Genomic DNA, 14,490 nt, shown 5'->3' with positions numbered 1-14,490 from the left:
TCTATTTTATTTAATTTGTTCAAAAAATGTTCTATGTCCTATGTAAAATGCTCTATTAAAGAAAAGATAGAAAATAAATATTTGTTTTTGCTGGCCAAACTCATGAAAAATCGGAAATCGGAATCGGCCTAGAAAATTGTAATCGGTGCATCTCTAGTTCAGAATCTCTATTATTATTGCGAACGTATTAAAATTTTGGTATGCATCTCATCTTGTACCATTTGCAGCACGAACATGAATAATAGCAACACACTAGCTTGGTAGCACACAAGTAAATATGTTCAAAAAATATGTCTCAATCCTAAATATGGCATCAAAATATATTGGATTTATTGATGATCCAATAGATCGCCATTTAAATGAATAGCCCTACTCTAGTTAATTACATCTCAGGAGACTTATGCCGATGACTATTGTAACCCCTATTGATTTGGTGATCTGCAACTGATGGAATAAATAAAAGTCACTCTGAAACGCGACCCGCAGGGAGTTCCTGCCTGAGCTGCGCAGTCACAATAAATTAAGCCTATCCCATAAACACTTTAGAGTTTTCTAGGAAGATTTAAACAGAGTGGTGTTTTTGTATCACGATATACTGCAACATGGTTCCATTTTCCATTTTAACATTGTAGCATCAGGAAAAAGTGTCAGAGAATCTAAAATATGGGACCTATAGATATGATTTTTATTTTTGTAATTCAATAGTATTGGAAACTTTGCTATGCCTATTGCCTGAATCATCACAAACAGGGCCTCAATATGTAGAAGGCAGCTTGTAGATGGAAATAAAAATTGTTTAAAGGTTTTTAGGAAGATTAATTATGTCAATATTTCATTGAGCTCAAGTTTAACAATAACTTTGATATGTGGTCTGCTTTAGGCACTTCTATTTTAATTATAGCGGAACAGATCTCTTACTGAGATTGTTGGCATGCAAGCGTTTTGCATTAAAGATTTCATTGGCATCCCCGTCAGAGAAGCCAGGGCTCCTGCTATCACTGCGCTGAGCGGGAGGAGGTGATATCTCTGATAGGGACGTGCTGAAAATGTCTCTTCAAAGCACAGAGGCACTTCTAGACCCTGATGAATACATTATCAGATGACATAACAAAATAGAAAATCGAAGTATTAAAAAGATTTACACTACTATATACACACACAATCCAATATAAGCAATATGTACATATACATACATATTATTACAATATAAAATAACTGTTTTCTATTTTAATACATTTTATAATGTATCAAAGCTGAATTTTCAGCATCATTACGCCAGTCTTCAGTGTCACATGATTCTTCAGAAATCATTGTAATATGATGATTTGCTGCTCAAGAAACATTTATTTTTATTATCAACGTTGAAGTGTTGTGCTGGTTAATCATTTTGTGGAAATTTTGATAGAATTTAAATCTTTTGTAACGTTATAAATGCCTTTACTATCACTTTTGATCAATATATAATGTGTCCTTGCTGAATAAAAGTATTCATTGACTGACCCCACATCTCATTTAATAAAATTAATTTTATATATATAAAATTTACTTGATTTAGACCCTAATATGAGATATTATAAGATTAAGAGAGAATTGTATTATTAATATTTATTTAAATATTCATACAATGAAATATGCCAACATCACATTACACAGCATGAACAAGCAAATTCTGTGTATTCTCTGTCCCACCAAAGACCTGCAAGCTATGGAGTCATGTGGAGGTACTGACGTCAGTGTCCATGCAAACACTGGTCAGACTGAAATACCAATTTTGCATTTGCATATTGAATAGACATAAGGACTGGAACTTTTTGCAAGCCTGATGTTTATAAATAAACTCTTTCAGAGTCAACCGGCCCACTTAAATCTGTGCATGAAAGCTGTGGAAAGTTGCCACATACATGGAAAGTGAAAACCTGATGTTGGCTTTATGTTATCTGCTTACATAGGTTGTTTCTGTGATGAGAAAAGCCAGCATATAATATATATATATATATAAGTCAAACATCTTTGCTGAGGCGGCGGTTCATGGAAACCGTTTCTCCAATGATTACATTCGGCATTAGGTACTGGGATTTAGTATTGATTTTCAGACACATCTCATTACACACATGGTGTCAACATTTAATAGCAAAAAAAAAAGGGTCCTCCATCAGCAAAGGAGCGTGCTATCCTTACTTCAGCTGCTGAGGAGGGCTCAACTCAATATGAATGAACATGAATGAGTTTTTATGCATTATGATCTTCCAAGGAACCATAAATGGGCTTCATGTGTGTATGTGCAATGCATTCAGGGCCATGCTTTAAATGTCTGATGCACAATAAAGGGTGCTTGACTCCTCGTCACCGTTCATGCATAAAATGCATTATAAAGGGATGCATATCTCCATTGGTGCCTCATAGAATAAAGTAAGTAAGGTTTGCAACGACGTGAGGGTGAGTAAATTATGGCACAATTTTCATTTCTAGAATTATATTTTTTTAGAAACTATTGGTTTTAGACACTGAGAGTTTGAGATCACATCAGCAGTAAGTGGGTGCTGCAGGCCTAATGTGCTGCTGATAAGATCACGACAGAGCCTGGGCTCTGATGGCAAAGCCTGCTGGTTTAGAGCTGCAATGTGTCACCAACCCCTGCTACATCTGAAAAAAACCCTTGTGAGTCTTCTTACACACGTACACACATATACAGATCACTGTGCAGACTCAAGAGTGCAAGCAAAAATAAAGCAAATATCCAATATTATGCAATCATGATTATGCAGATTATACTATGAATGAATGTATTGTACATTTTCCCAGCACAAAATGTATCAAAACTAGGGTTATTCAGTCGATTGGAAATTTAATTCTACATCAAAAAGCAGATTAAATTCATATTAAATAAATAAATAATAAATTAAATCATTAGGAGAATAAAGTCAAAATTGAGAATATAGTCTTCCGTAGAAGTTCTGTCTGTCTCTCTCTCTCTCTCTCTCTCTCTCTCTCTCTCTCTCTCTCTCTCTCTCTCTCTCTCTCTCTCTCTCTCTCTGTGTGTGTGTGTGTGTGTGTGTGTGTGTGTGTGTGTGTGTGTGTGTGTGTGTGTGTGTGTGTGTGTGTGTGTGTGTGTGTGTGTGTGTGTGTGTGTGTGTATATTACCACGCATTACCATGCCGTTGCCTATAGACGAGCACAGACTCCGCGGAGTAGTAACTAGTCTAAAGAAAAATGTTTTCCTGTAAAGGAAAATATTTTAAAAGAATGTTGGTAACCAAACAGTAGGAGAGGGAACTTCAAATGATTCAAATGTAAATGAGTAAATGATTCATAATTTTTTCCATCACAATCATTTTTGGGTGAACTATCCCTTTAACTACGTTTTACTTTGGGCTATTTTTCTCATAATTAATTGTACTAAATTAACACATTAAATTAAAATTCAAAACTGAACAAGAAAAGCGAGCAGAAGAGGATGATGGAAGCTCTCTGCTGACCTCATGGGGTGAATGATGGCACTGATGAGGTGAATCATTTGGCTACTAAACATAATTAAATAACACAAGCTCAGTCTGCACTCAATTCGTTTTTTCTGTTAATTATATTGAAGGGAATGAGATTTTGAAATGGTGCTACATGTCTCAATACACAAACTGTATTTCCTTATTTACTGTAACTTAAGTTGCTCTCTAGTGTAAAATTTGCCAGTGATGCAGTTTTAATGAGCCGATTTTTACAGCAAAATCAAAACATGGCATGCACACAAACAAGCAATTTACTAACAGTTTGGTTTTAGGCATTTTACTACAGGGTTGTCATAGGTATTAGGGTTATAATATTATAGGTTATAATAACTAAAAATAAATAATAAATAAAATAAATGTTAACTGATCAAATAAAATAGACAAACTTGTTTTCTTTCACCTATCTGCCAAGCAACATTTTCATTTAGTTTAATTTCATTGTCATTTAATTTAGAGTCATTACATGGTCTTATTTATCTGAATTATTTAAAACTCTTAAATCCTTGTTTTGTTGCTTCATAAGAATTGTCATCCCTTTGTGTAGTGTTTCTAATGAGGTATTAGTTAAATAATTGGGGTGGTTTTTACCCCTGGCGCCCGAACTCAATCTTTTAAGGCCAAATACCATCACAGATGTACTAAAATAACTAAAACGGAAATAAAAATGAACAAAAACTATGGACACATAATGAAAACTAAAAAATGACAAAAACACAAAAAATACTAAAACAATATCTAAAATTAAAATGGAAAAAAAATCTAGTTTCTTAATGATAGTAAAACAACACTGTTTCAAGATCCCATACCTCCTCTTCTCATCAAAATTGTCTGTCCTCTCCAATCCCTCAAAATATTATTAGCAAAAAGACCCTTGAACTGGTAACCTGTACTGATACGCAACATATTTCTCCAAAAAATGAATCAATACATGCATTCCTTAGGAATCAAACCCATTGTGTGGGTTTACTTTGGCGATGCTCTACAAACTTGCATATGCATGTCTGATCACCCCTAGATTATATAGTATTTCTAATCTGCATCCCAACACAGCAATTTTCCGAAGGAAAGCAGCAATTCTTCCAAGCTTCATGGGAGAACAGATACAGCTCATTATCCTACCTGAGGCTGAAGCAAAGCATGCTGGGATATAAGGAGACCAGATGGTGCTGTATATGACTCCCTCATGACCCTCCAGGGAGCTCACTAACTGACATCGCTCCGGATCCCACTGTGTGGAAAACAGGACAACCATGTAACATCATTAGCAGTATGTTTGATCACCAATGCACATGAAAGAATGCTTTCATCTTTCTTTCAAAGGTTAAACAAATCTGTTTAATTTGGTATCTCAACAATGCACGAGTATGGTTAGTTGCATTTAATTATGTGTATTTAGCATTGTTTAGTTCGGCATGAAAGTAAGTTGCGATAGTCTTTTCTTCCCTATTGTGATGATGTAAATCTGAGTGAAATAGCTTCTCGAACATGAAAAAACTGTAGGACAGGACTTACTTTTGTCCATCGGAAATTAATTGGATTGTTGTGGTTTGCTATTGCTGTGACAGATTGTTCTGCCCTCACACCGAAAAAACACGTAATCAGAGAAGAAAAGAGTTATGTACGGAAGAGGATTAGGGCCAAGCAATAATACAAAATAAAACCATCTCGAGATTAAAGTCATTATAATGCGAAATTAAAATTTGAGAATTTGAGAAATCTTGAGAATAAACTCATTAAATTTAGAGAATAAAGTCATTGTGTTTCGAGTATGGTTTTATTTTCAGTAAAAAAAAATATTATTCGGTATTTTGGTTTTATTTTTATTTTCGAGATGGTTTTATTTTTTTTAACAAGTAAAAACTCATTAAATTTCGAGAAAAAAGTCGAAATACAATCTTGAGAATAAACATAAAATTTCGAGAATAGAAATGAAATGTAGAGAATAACGCATTCGATCAGTGTTCATTGCATAGCTACTGATAGAGGACATGGCAGAGTTGGATCACTTAGTCAAGCTATATTTTAGACTTTCTTTCAGTAACAGAAATACTATCAACTTTGGGATGTTGGGATGAATGTGGCCTCAAATCGATCTCAAAATTTAACGCGTTCATTCTCGAAATTTAATGAGTTTATTCTCACGATTATTCCGACTTTTTTCTCGAAACACAACGACTTTATTTTCAATATTTAATGAGTTTATTCTCTAGATTGTATTTCGAGTTTATAATTTCGCATTATAATGACTTTAATCTCGAGATGGTTTCATTTTTTTATTATTGCTTGGCCCTAATCCTCTTCCGTAGTTATGGAAGCTTGTTTCCGCCACAGAATAAAAAAAAACAAAAGTAAAAAAGGTTGACTTTTTATCTCACAATTAAATAAAAATTTCTCGCATAAAAAGTGGTGGAAACAAGCTTCCATAAGATGTTGCTTCAAGAGGGAGGGAAGTTATTATGATTCATTGTTATAATAGTTATAATAATAGTAATTATTATGATTGTTTTTTTTTTTAAATAATAATGATGTGCATGGAAAATAATTTATAATACATACTGCTGTATTGCATTAAAAAATAAGAATTGCCCTTTTTGATTTCATGGTGACTTCAAAGGGGTCATGAACTGCATTTATTTAAAATAAATGTAAATTTAATTTAATGTTCTTTGAGGTCCACTTGTAATGTTAGATATATTTTTACATTTCAGAAGTTAGAAGTAATAGGCTATTTGCTATTTTCTATCCCGTTTTGACCCTCTCTTTGAAACACTCCCCGCTACATGTGTGGAATGGTTTTGATAACACAGTTATAGCTATAGTTGACAGGATAACTTGCGGTGTTTCATGTACATTTGTCGCACTGTCATTCATTCATCGTTCATCATTTCAGTAAAGTGAAAGTAAAGTGAATGCATATCAAACAACATCTGTAACAGACAAAGCAATAGTGACACATGGTAAAAACATTATTACAAATGACTTCGTTATTTACCATTATTTACTTGTGTGTTTTGACATTACAGTCAACCGAGCATGAAACTCCACTTACCACTTTTGCCGTGTGGTCCCAAGATCCTGACACCACCAGGTTCTCTCCCTGTGTCTGACTCCAGTCTACTGAATACACCTGTAAGGCCATATGTTTTGCAGTCTAGAGGTTATGAAGCTTTAACATGCTGTCTTGTAAGCTAAAAGTGTGACCTGACCTCTTGCGTGTGCCCTTTCAGCACCTGCAGAAGACCTTGCGGGTTGGCCGTGTCCCAGATCTGCAAAGATCCATCACCTCCTGCCGTCACCAGCACATGTTCATTGTTCTCGCTCCACGTCACATCGAAGAGGCCATTATTCCAGTCAAAACTGCCCATGAGACAAAAAGATACTAAATGATCAGTCACATCACTGACTCCACGTGTCCTCATATCACTGCAACATGACACAGATTTACAATGGCCTCAAAAACATATGAATGTCAAAGAAAGCATTCAAAATAAAATAGAAAAACCAAAGTGTTATCTGCAAAGAAATGATTCTATAGGTTTACTGAATAATTCCAAATAATAGTAATTATGATAATAATACTACATTATATTTTGCTCCAAGAAAACAGAACCCATTTTCAGGTCCAATACGATTTTGTTGCATTGGAACATTACTTTCATGGCAATTCTGAAAACTTCCCCAATTTTCTAAATTCTTAATGCAAAAAAAAAAATCAAAAAACAATAGCAAATAAATACATAAACTAAACAGTAGACTGTTGTTTGTTTCTTAGGGTTTTGGTGATCTATAACACACATTTGCAGATGCTTTATTTAATTCCCTAAAAGAAAGCAAATTACCTCCTCACAAGTGAAACATCTGTTTCTCTCTGCTCCAGCACAAGAAGTGTCCCACATCCTAAAAGACACAAAAGAGGTTTTCATTGGCATTTACGTCAATATCATCTAACCTTGGTCTTGCAAACTAATATTACCAGCTATTCCATAATACTGAGAGGAAGCACAGGCGACAGTAGAAGAGACAAAAGGTGAAACCTCCACCGCATATCCATGACGTCCTGGAGATTTAAACGACTTCATACTCTCTAATAACTAACGTTATATAATACAGAAATAACAGCGCCTAGACCATTGTACTATTGACTCTAAAGTCCATCAAATATGTAATCACATGTAATAATAACCTCGTTTGTTTGAGGTAAAACGCCAAGCTCTTGTCAACTACGGCGAAAGTTAGATAAATTCCCGACAATTAATACAACAGTACATTAATAAATTAATGCATTTGACAGGTAAACTCAAATTTATCGCAAAACATGTGTGTACCCAAGTACCAGATGTTTACTTCCGTGTTTTGATTGCGTGAAGAACGCAAAGCTGTGATTGGTCGGGTGAGGATGACGCCATGTCGGTTAATAGTTAACTAGATTGTTTACATTAATATGCTATTTTTCCTTTTTTATTCAATGTGGTTTTCTAAAATGAAAACTTGATCAGAAAATATTTAAAAAATACCATTCGCACGTATTTGCAAAAAAGTAAGTTGCAGCTTAAAATGATCTCGCACCAGATGGCAGCATTTCTCTGGTAAAGATCACTTCTTTTTTTGCCTTTTCAGACTTCACACATCAAATAATTTAAAACATTTTGTTGTAGTGTCATCATTAATGTAGTGTCACTACTACTAATGACACTTAATTTAGTTTTATGATAATAATTATGGCACTATGATATATTCCATAGGACTAAATGATGCAATATTTTATGCATTTACGTGATGTATTTATGTATAGTATTTACATGGTATTCCGAGGAATGTCAAATATTTATCGATGTATCAAATATACAGTACGTGCACTTACCTAAGAAAATATTGGTTGATATAAGGTAACCATGGCCATGGGTTAGGTTTAGGTTTAAGTTCAGGGTTAGGACCTAGTCATTATAATATAGGAAATGCAACATATATTGCATATATTTCAATATATATATGTATGTATACATATATACACATTATATATTAAATATTCCAGATAATCCCAAATAGTTGAGGTTAAAATGTCTAAATGACGGTGTACAAACTAACTGTGCCCTTGAGCCAAGAATATGACCTGTCAGAGATGTGAATATCTATATGCTGCTTTTATCTTGTGGTCTGGTTTATGAAGCACATCTTGTAGTAGCTAAACCATTTTCATGTGTGGAAAGTAATGAAGCTGACAGGCTTACTGACCACGTTCACACCACTGACTCTTTGCCTGTGTGATGTTTTGGGGAGATCATGTGCGGCCTTGATATATGACGGCCACTTCAAAGGCAGGGGCCCGGCGTGAGAACCAGCCGCTCTAAAGCAGATAACCGGCGGATTTATGGCCTCGCACTTTTCCCATGATTGCCGGTGGGTAGCAGGCGCTGTTTGCCTTAATCCCCATTCACTTGGAAATGCTGATACTTTTTCTCTTAAGGAATGTAATGGTGTGACAGTGATTTACTAATGTAAATCTGTCTAACAGACCCTGGCATAAAGGGACTGGATTAGGCCGACATAAAGACCCATCTTAAGGAGGAGTGACTGGTGTTGTTGTGCTTTCATGTGGTGCACAGTACTGCAGTCCGACCGGCGGTTTGTTCACGCCCGCCAGAACAGCTACATAAGTTTTGACTTGAGCCGTCCCTGAGGGACCATGGGGGACCTTGAGGGACCATGCCTTCAAATAACAGTAAACAGCAAATGAGAACTGCTTTTGTTTTTAAGACATTGTTGCAGCGTCAACATACAATGGCATTGAGACATTTCATAAACAAAAGGGAACATAGTTAAAAAAAATTGCTGGTGACTAACAACTTATGCGTTTTATTCAATAAATGTGTTTGCAGCTTACTTTAAAGTTTGTCGGCAGATTTATTACTGTTGAAGTAGCACTTATAATTGCAGTTGTTTGTTTGACTTTTGTGGCTTCTTTTGCATTATTAGAAAAACATAAAAGAACGCAAATATTTTTTTTGACCGTACAATTTCAAGAACTCAAATTATGCAATGGGAAAACAATTACTTTCTCTCATAAAATTCCACGATCTGTTGTGGTGAAGGCAAATGGAATGATGGTTTTATGCGCCAGAATGAAAGAAAACACTCAGTTTCTTCAGGGACATCAGTTTTTTTTTCTTTTTTGCATAGAAAAAAGGTTACATCTTACAGAGCGTGGTAGGGTTATTAAAAAGGTCATAAAGTTACAGTAGTAGAAAATCTCACATATGAGTATTAGTGAATGTTATTTTTTTTAAATTTCAGTAGGCCTATTGTGTAAAGTGGAGAAGATCCCCCCCCCCCCCTCCTCCTCCTAAAAAAAACAGTAGTGATTGAAGTGCATCATACCAATGAACCCATCTAATTTCAATATAAACTCTAGTTACAATCTTACACATATACAGATTTACAAACTGGATTGTTAAATCATAGATTACAAAACTGATTCACACCTCACTTTAGTGATTATCTGCAAAACCTTTGGTTTGTCTTTGAACAAGCTGTTTTTTTTTAACTCTAAAGCTACTGTGTGTGTGTTTGTGAAAATCTGACAATATGCTTTTCTATGGAGAAATATCAAAGCATACATATCAATTGCAGCATTTTAGCAGTGTATATGCAGGCACTATCCCATAGCGTAGTCCTTTACACAAAGTTAAAACAGTATTTTTCTTTAAAAATGACAATCACTCTTCATCGTAAGGGTGTCCACGCAGTGTGATGTGTAAAAGTCTGTCTTTCTTTCCCTCCCAGATTTGATGTTGCATATGTGCACAGGAAGTGTAGAGAAAAAAAAGCCCATGGTGCTGACCAAAGCAGCTGTTTTCTTTCCTTCATGTACAAAGTGTGGAAGACGTCCAGATGCAACAAGAGCAAATCCAACACTTAAAATGCTCCCACTTCAGTCCCCCACGGTCGATATGGTTTACTGCTGCTTCCGCTGTTCCCGCTGCTCTGTTGGGATGTGGTGGATGTGGAAACGGAAGAGCTCACGGTGGAAGAAGCCACCGAAGATGCCGTTACACTGGGGCTGAAGAGCGGGAATCCGCTAAACGACAGAGGGAAGGTTTGCGCTGCAGCTGCGGCGGCCGCTGCGTGAACGGTTGCCGATATTGAAAGCAGCGAGGTGGAGAGCGGCGGTACGCAAGGAGCAACGCTGCCTGTAGAGGGCGCTCTGAGTGCGGAGTCACTGTGGGTGAAGGAGGAGGTCAGCAGGGCTGCACCCCTCGGAGGAACCTCAGACAGTCTACTAGAGGAACTCTCTGAGGATGGAAGTCCGGTCTGGTGCAGAAACGCAGTGGGGATGGGATGCAAAGCAGAAGCCCAGTGATGCGGGTGGAGGGCCTGCTGGTGATGGGCTATGGATGTGGTCATGGCGGCCGCTTCCCTCTGCGAGGCGCAGCTGCTGAGGTGAGAAACCAAGCGGACGCGGAGCGGGTCGCTGGAGTCCAGACCTTCCACGGAGCTCAAATACCTCGCCACTTCAGTCAGACACTCCCGAAAGCCAATGCTCATGAAGTCCATGGCCAGAGAATGAGCATCAAAATATCCTGAAAGAGACGGAGAGAAGTGAGGCTTTAATCATGATGAATCAAATGCAACCCCACTGTGTTGGAGAGGCTAAACCTAAACAGACTAGGATTGTGACCTGACCTGTTTGTATGTTTGTTTTGTCTCCCCTCTGCTTCGGTTTTAACACTCATTGGAAAGCCCTAACAAACCCCCAACAGTGCAGCCTGTGAATGTGGCCCCACTCCCCTCCCATGGATTTATGAAAGCAAACACAATCCCAGGGTCAAGTGCTTCTTTTGTCCTGCCGGCACTTTCCCACGAGTTCAATCCTACCATTAACATTGATTTCCACTTTAATCTGGTCAAAAGGGAACTCTGTGCTCAAGTTTCACTACGGCGTAAGGTGGAGTGCACAACAGGAGCCAATAACAAGCAATCTACCTTTTCCTCCTGTGGCCTGGAGCATCTTCAAATGATCCACTGTCATCTGCAATATTTCCGCTTTCTCTAACTTGGCAGATCCCTTGGGAGAGGAAATAGGATATGTTTTTAAAATGATAGCTTTGATGAAATAATGTGGCAACATCCTTTTCCCCTTACTTTTAATTTATTATAATCATAATAATTAATATAAAGCACACAGGGATGTGAACTCACCTGTTTCTCAAATGCTGTTGGCACCAGACGACGTAACTCTGATAAACTATTATTTATTCGGTCCCTCCGTCTTTTCTCAATGATCTGCAATATATAAAATAATCAACAATGTATCAGTATTCTAAATGAAGTACTTGAAAGATTTTAACAAATATGAATATTATCTAAAAAGTTATGAATTACCCCTCTCCGCTTCTTTCTAGCCATGACTTGGGATGTTGTGGTAGGTGAGCCACATCTTATAAATGAACCGTTGCTTTGACTGGGGGAGGGGGGGGGAATGAAAACTTGTCAGTACACTGTAAAAAGTGTTCATAGTTACCATTAAAATTACTTTTATCAAGTCCTATTGAATTATATTTTAGATTTTTCGACTAACAAAACCAGTTAATATAAATATGAACCACATGAAACATGTTTCACAGTGATAACTGATAACACTTCAATAAAACATTCCCTTGTAAGTCATTACCAAACATAAATTCTTAATATAAAAGTCCACTAATATTTATAGCCTACATTCAAATAGATGGAAATTTCTTTACAATAATGTTTAGTAACACGTTAACAATACTTAAAAAAATGGTAACATACAATTGGTACATTTAGGATCCATTTCAGCTTCATCAAACCCATCAAATTATTGTTGGTGCAATCTAATGTTTGATTTAGTCATATTAAATAATATTTTGACTCAAATTAAAACCGTTCATTCAAAATTTTTAGGTAACATGACAATATACAACTAAGTTACAAACTTTTAACTATAGTAGTTTATGTACGATATTAAATTACATTAAACAGTGAAATTCTAACTATTTACCTGTTGAGCATTACATACTAATGTTAATACTAAAGTATTATCAAAGCTTTTTGTGTCATAGCCTACAAAATGAGTTGATCTATAATGTCTAAGATTAAAATATTAAAATTAATAAACTTATAAATGAACTATAATGTTTTTAATTAATACATTTAATTATATGACAGGCCTATATTTATACATGTAAAAATGTCCAAAGGGAAAGATCTTAAGATTTCACCTTAAAGTGAATCCTCAGCTACAGAACAACAAACAAGCATCCCATGCATGCATGCTTACCCCGAGTAGTTATTCTCGCTGCCCACATCAATAGTTTCATCCATGTCGCTGTCGGACGTGCTGTCCTCACAAGGCCGCTTCATGATGCAGTGCGCACAGGTACACTCACCAAACACTCTGAGCGTCTTTCCCACGAACCGCTGGAGCCTCAGTCTCGCATTCACGCCCACGTCCTGCTTTGGGAACACCCACCGAAAAAAAAGAAAACACGCCCCGAGCCACCGAATGGAGGTCTCAAACTTCATTCCCCTGATAATTGACTCTGCCCAGCTTCAGCACTCGCGTTCTGCACCCGAGGGCCCCAGAAGCGTGAGAAACACTTTACACAAGAAAGGCGACGGTGTTTCACAGCCTGACAGAGCTTGGAAACAGTGTGGGGATAGGCAGGAAATCTAGGTAAAGGGTTTCTGGCGAGGCTAATTTCAGGATGCAGAGTGACTTATCCAAAATGTAGTTTATTCAGCGCGCGAATTATTAAGGAAGGAATTCCTGTCAGTAAGTGTTCAGATTCGTCTCGCGCATCCTAAATTGTTTTAACTTCCCTTTTCACAGTTAGCTAACCTTCGAATATCCTGAAGACTTATTAAATAGAACAATTAATTTTATATATTTATTTAAATCTATATTAATATGAAAATAACAACAAAATGTTTTGTCGATTTGGTCACCTCACGTGCAAATGTGTAGCCTACGCAATCGGACAAACTTGTATTTTTACTTTTAGGTTATGGAAAGGTTATTTAAACTTACATATTATATGTAAAATAAAACGAAACAAAACCATATTCTTCTACCTACAAAAGTTGTAGTCGTTTTAATAACAATCAACAAAAAGTTAAAATTGGTCAAGTGTAGGCCTAGGCTATGCCTTATATATATATATATATATATATATATATATATATATATATATATATATGTAAGTATATTTTAAAGACAACATGGGCTATATTTTTAAATGTTTTAGTAGCAAAAACTACCTTAATTACCTTAAATCTATAAAAAAAAGAAAAAAGATTAATATTACTTAGGCCTATATTTTACCGTTAAAGGCAGGATAGGCGATTTGTTCCAGAAACATTTTTTGTTAAGGTCCTTGCACACGAGTCCGAAATTTTCACGTGTGTTTTTTCGTATTCGTCATTCGGTGGCTCTGAATTGTCTAAACACCCTGGTTGAAAGTCTATTCCCATCTTGATAGCAATCACTATCTATATAGCCTTTATCGTCTCTGGAAGAAGGCATAGGACCATAAAATGTTCATCCAATCATTGCATTCGATCCGAATGTATTTTCGTAAGTATTTTCATACCTTCGTGCACCCTGCTTATGCAGACATAATGTAAAGTTATGCGCTTTGAGACATGAGGTAACGTCTCGTGACCCTTTCCAAACTCTGCTGTATGCGTTCATGTGTTTTGAAGGAGGCGTGGCTTTAGAGACACTCTGAAGGGAGGATGGGATCTTATGCTTTCAAAGCTAACTTGCCATCTTGCAATTGCTAGCCGCTCCGAAGAATTGCCTACCCTACCTTTAAAAATGTATATTTAAGGAAGCAGTAATATTGTGTAATTTTTTTTACAGTGTTATGCACTATTGCAGTATGTACATATGGACATACTCAAACAAATGTTTCAATAAACACTAACTATATTGAGATTATAGAAGTATATTTCAAGTTGTTATGGG

General features: G+C 36.3%; 2 protein-coding genes across 2 annotated transcripts in view; both read right to left on the bottom strand.

The window, feature by feature from the left end:
- pex7 (peroxisomal biogenesis factor 7) overlaps positions 1-7,873 on the bottom strand; it is a 34,580-nt gene extending 26,707 nt beyond the window's left edge. The window contains exons 1-5 of the mRNA XM_077220924.1: positions 7,477-7,873; positions 7,343-7,400; positions 6,710-6,860; positions 6,553-6,630; positions 4,623-4,731 (exon numbers count right to left, since the gene is read on the bottom strand). Of these exons, the coding sequence (XP_077077039.1) occupies positions 4,623-4,731; positions 6,553-6,630; positions 6,710-6,860; positions 7,343-7,400; positions 7,477-7,582 (502 nt within the window). The 5' untranslated portion in view covers positions 7,583-7,873. The remainder of the gene's footprint in view (positions 1-4,622; positions 4,732-6,552; positions 6,631-6,709; positions 6,861-7,342; positions 7,401-7,476) is intronic.
- A 1,767-nt stretch (positions 7,874-9,640) lies between these two features.
- hey2 (hes-related family bHLH transcription factor with YRPW motif 2) lies at positions 9,641-12,990 on the bottom strand. The gene is made up of 5 exons (XM_077219589.1): positions 12,802-12,990; positions 11,883-11,961; positions 11,700-11,783; positions 11,484-11,565; positions 9,641-11,080 (listed from the first exon to the last, which is right to left on the bottom strand). Exons 1-5 carry the CDS (start codon positions 12,882-12,884, stop codon positions 10,416-10,418), a joined length of 993 nt encoding a protein of 330 aa, XP_077075704.1. The 5' UTR covers positions 12,885-12,990; the 3' UTR covers positions 9,641-10,415.
- Positions 12,991-14,490: the final 1,500 nt, after the last annotated feature.

Source organism: Siphateles boraxobius, unplaced genomic scaffold (genome assembly GCF_051911475.1).
Source record: "Siphateles boraxobius isolate OS27281-9 unplaced genomic scaffold, OSU_SipBor_1 8, whole genome shotgun sequence".
In the NCBI taxonomy this organism is placed as follows: Eukaryota; Metazoa; Chordata; class Actinopteri; order Cypriniformes; family Leuciscidae; genus Siphateles; species Siphateles boraxobius.
The sequence above is the reverse complement of the archived record's forward strand: the minus strand, read 5'-3'. Positions and strand labels throughout refer to the sequence as shown.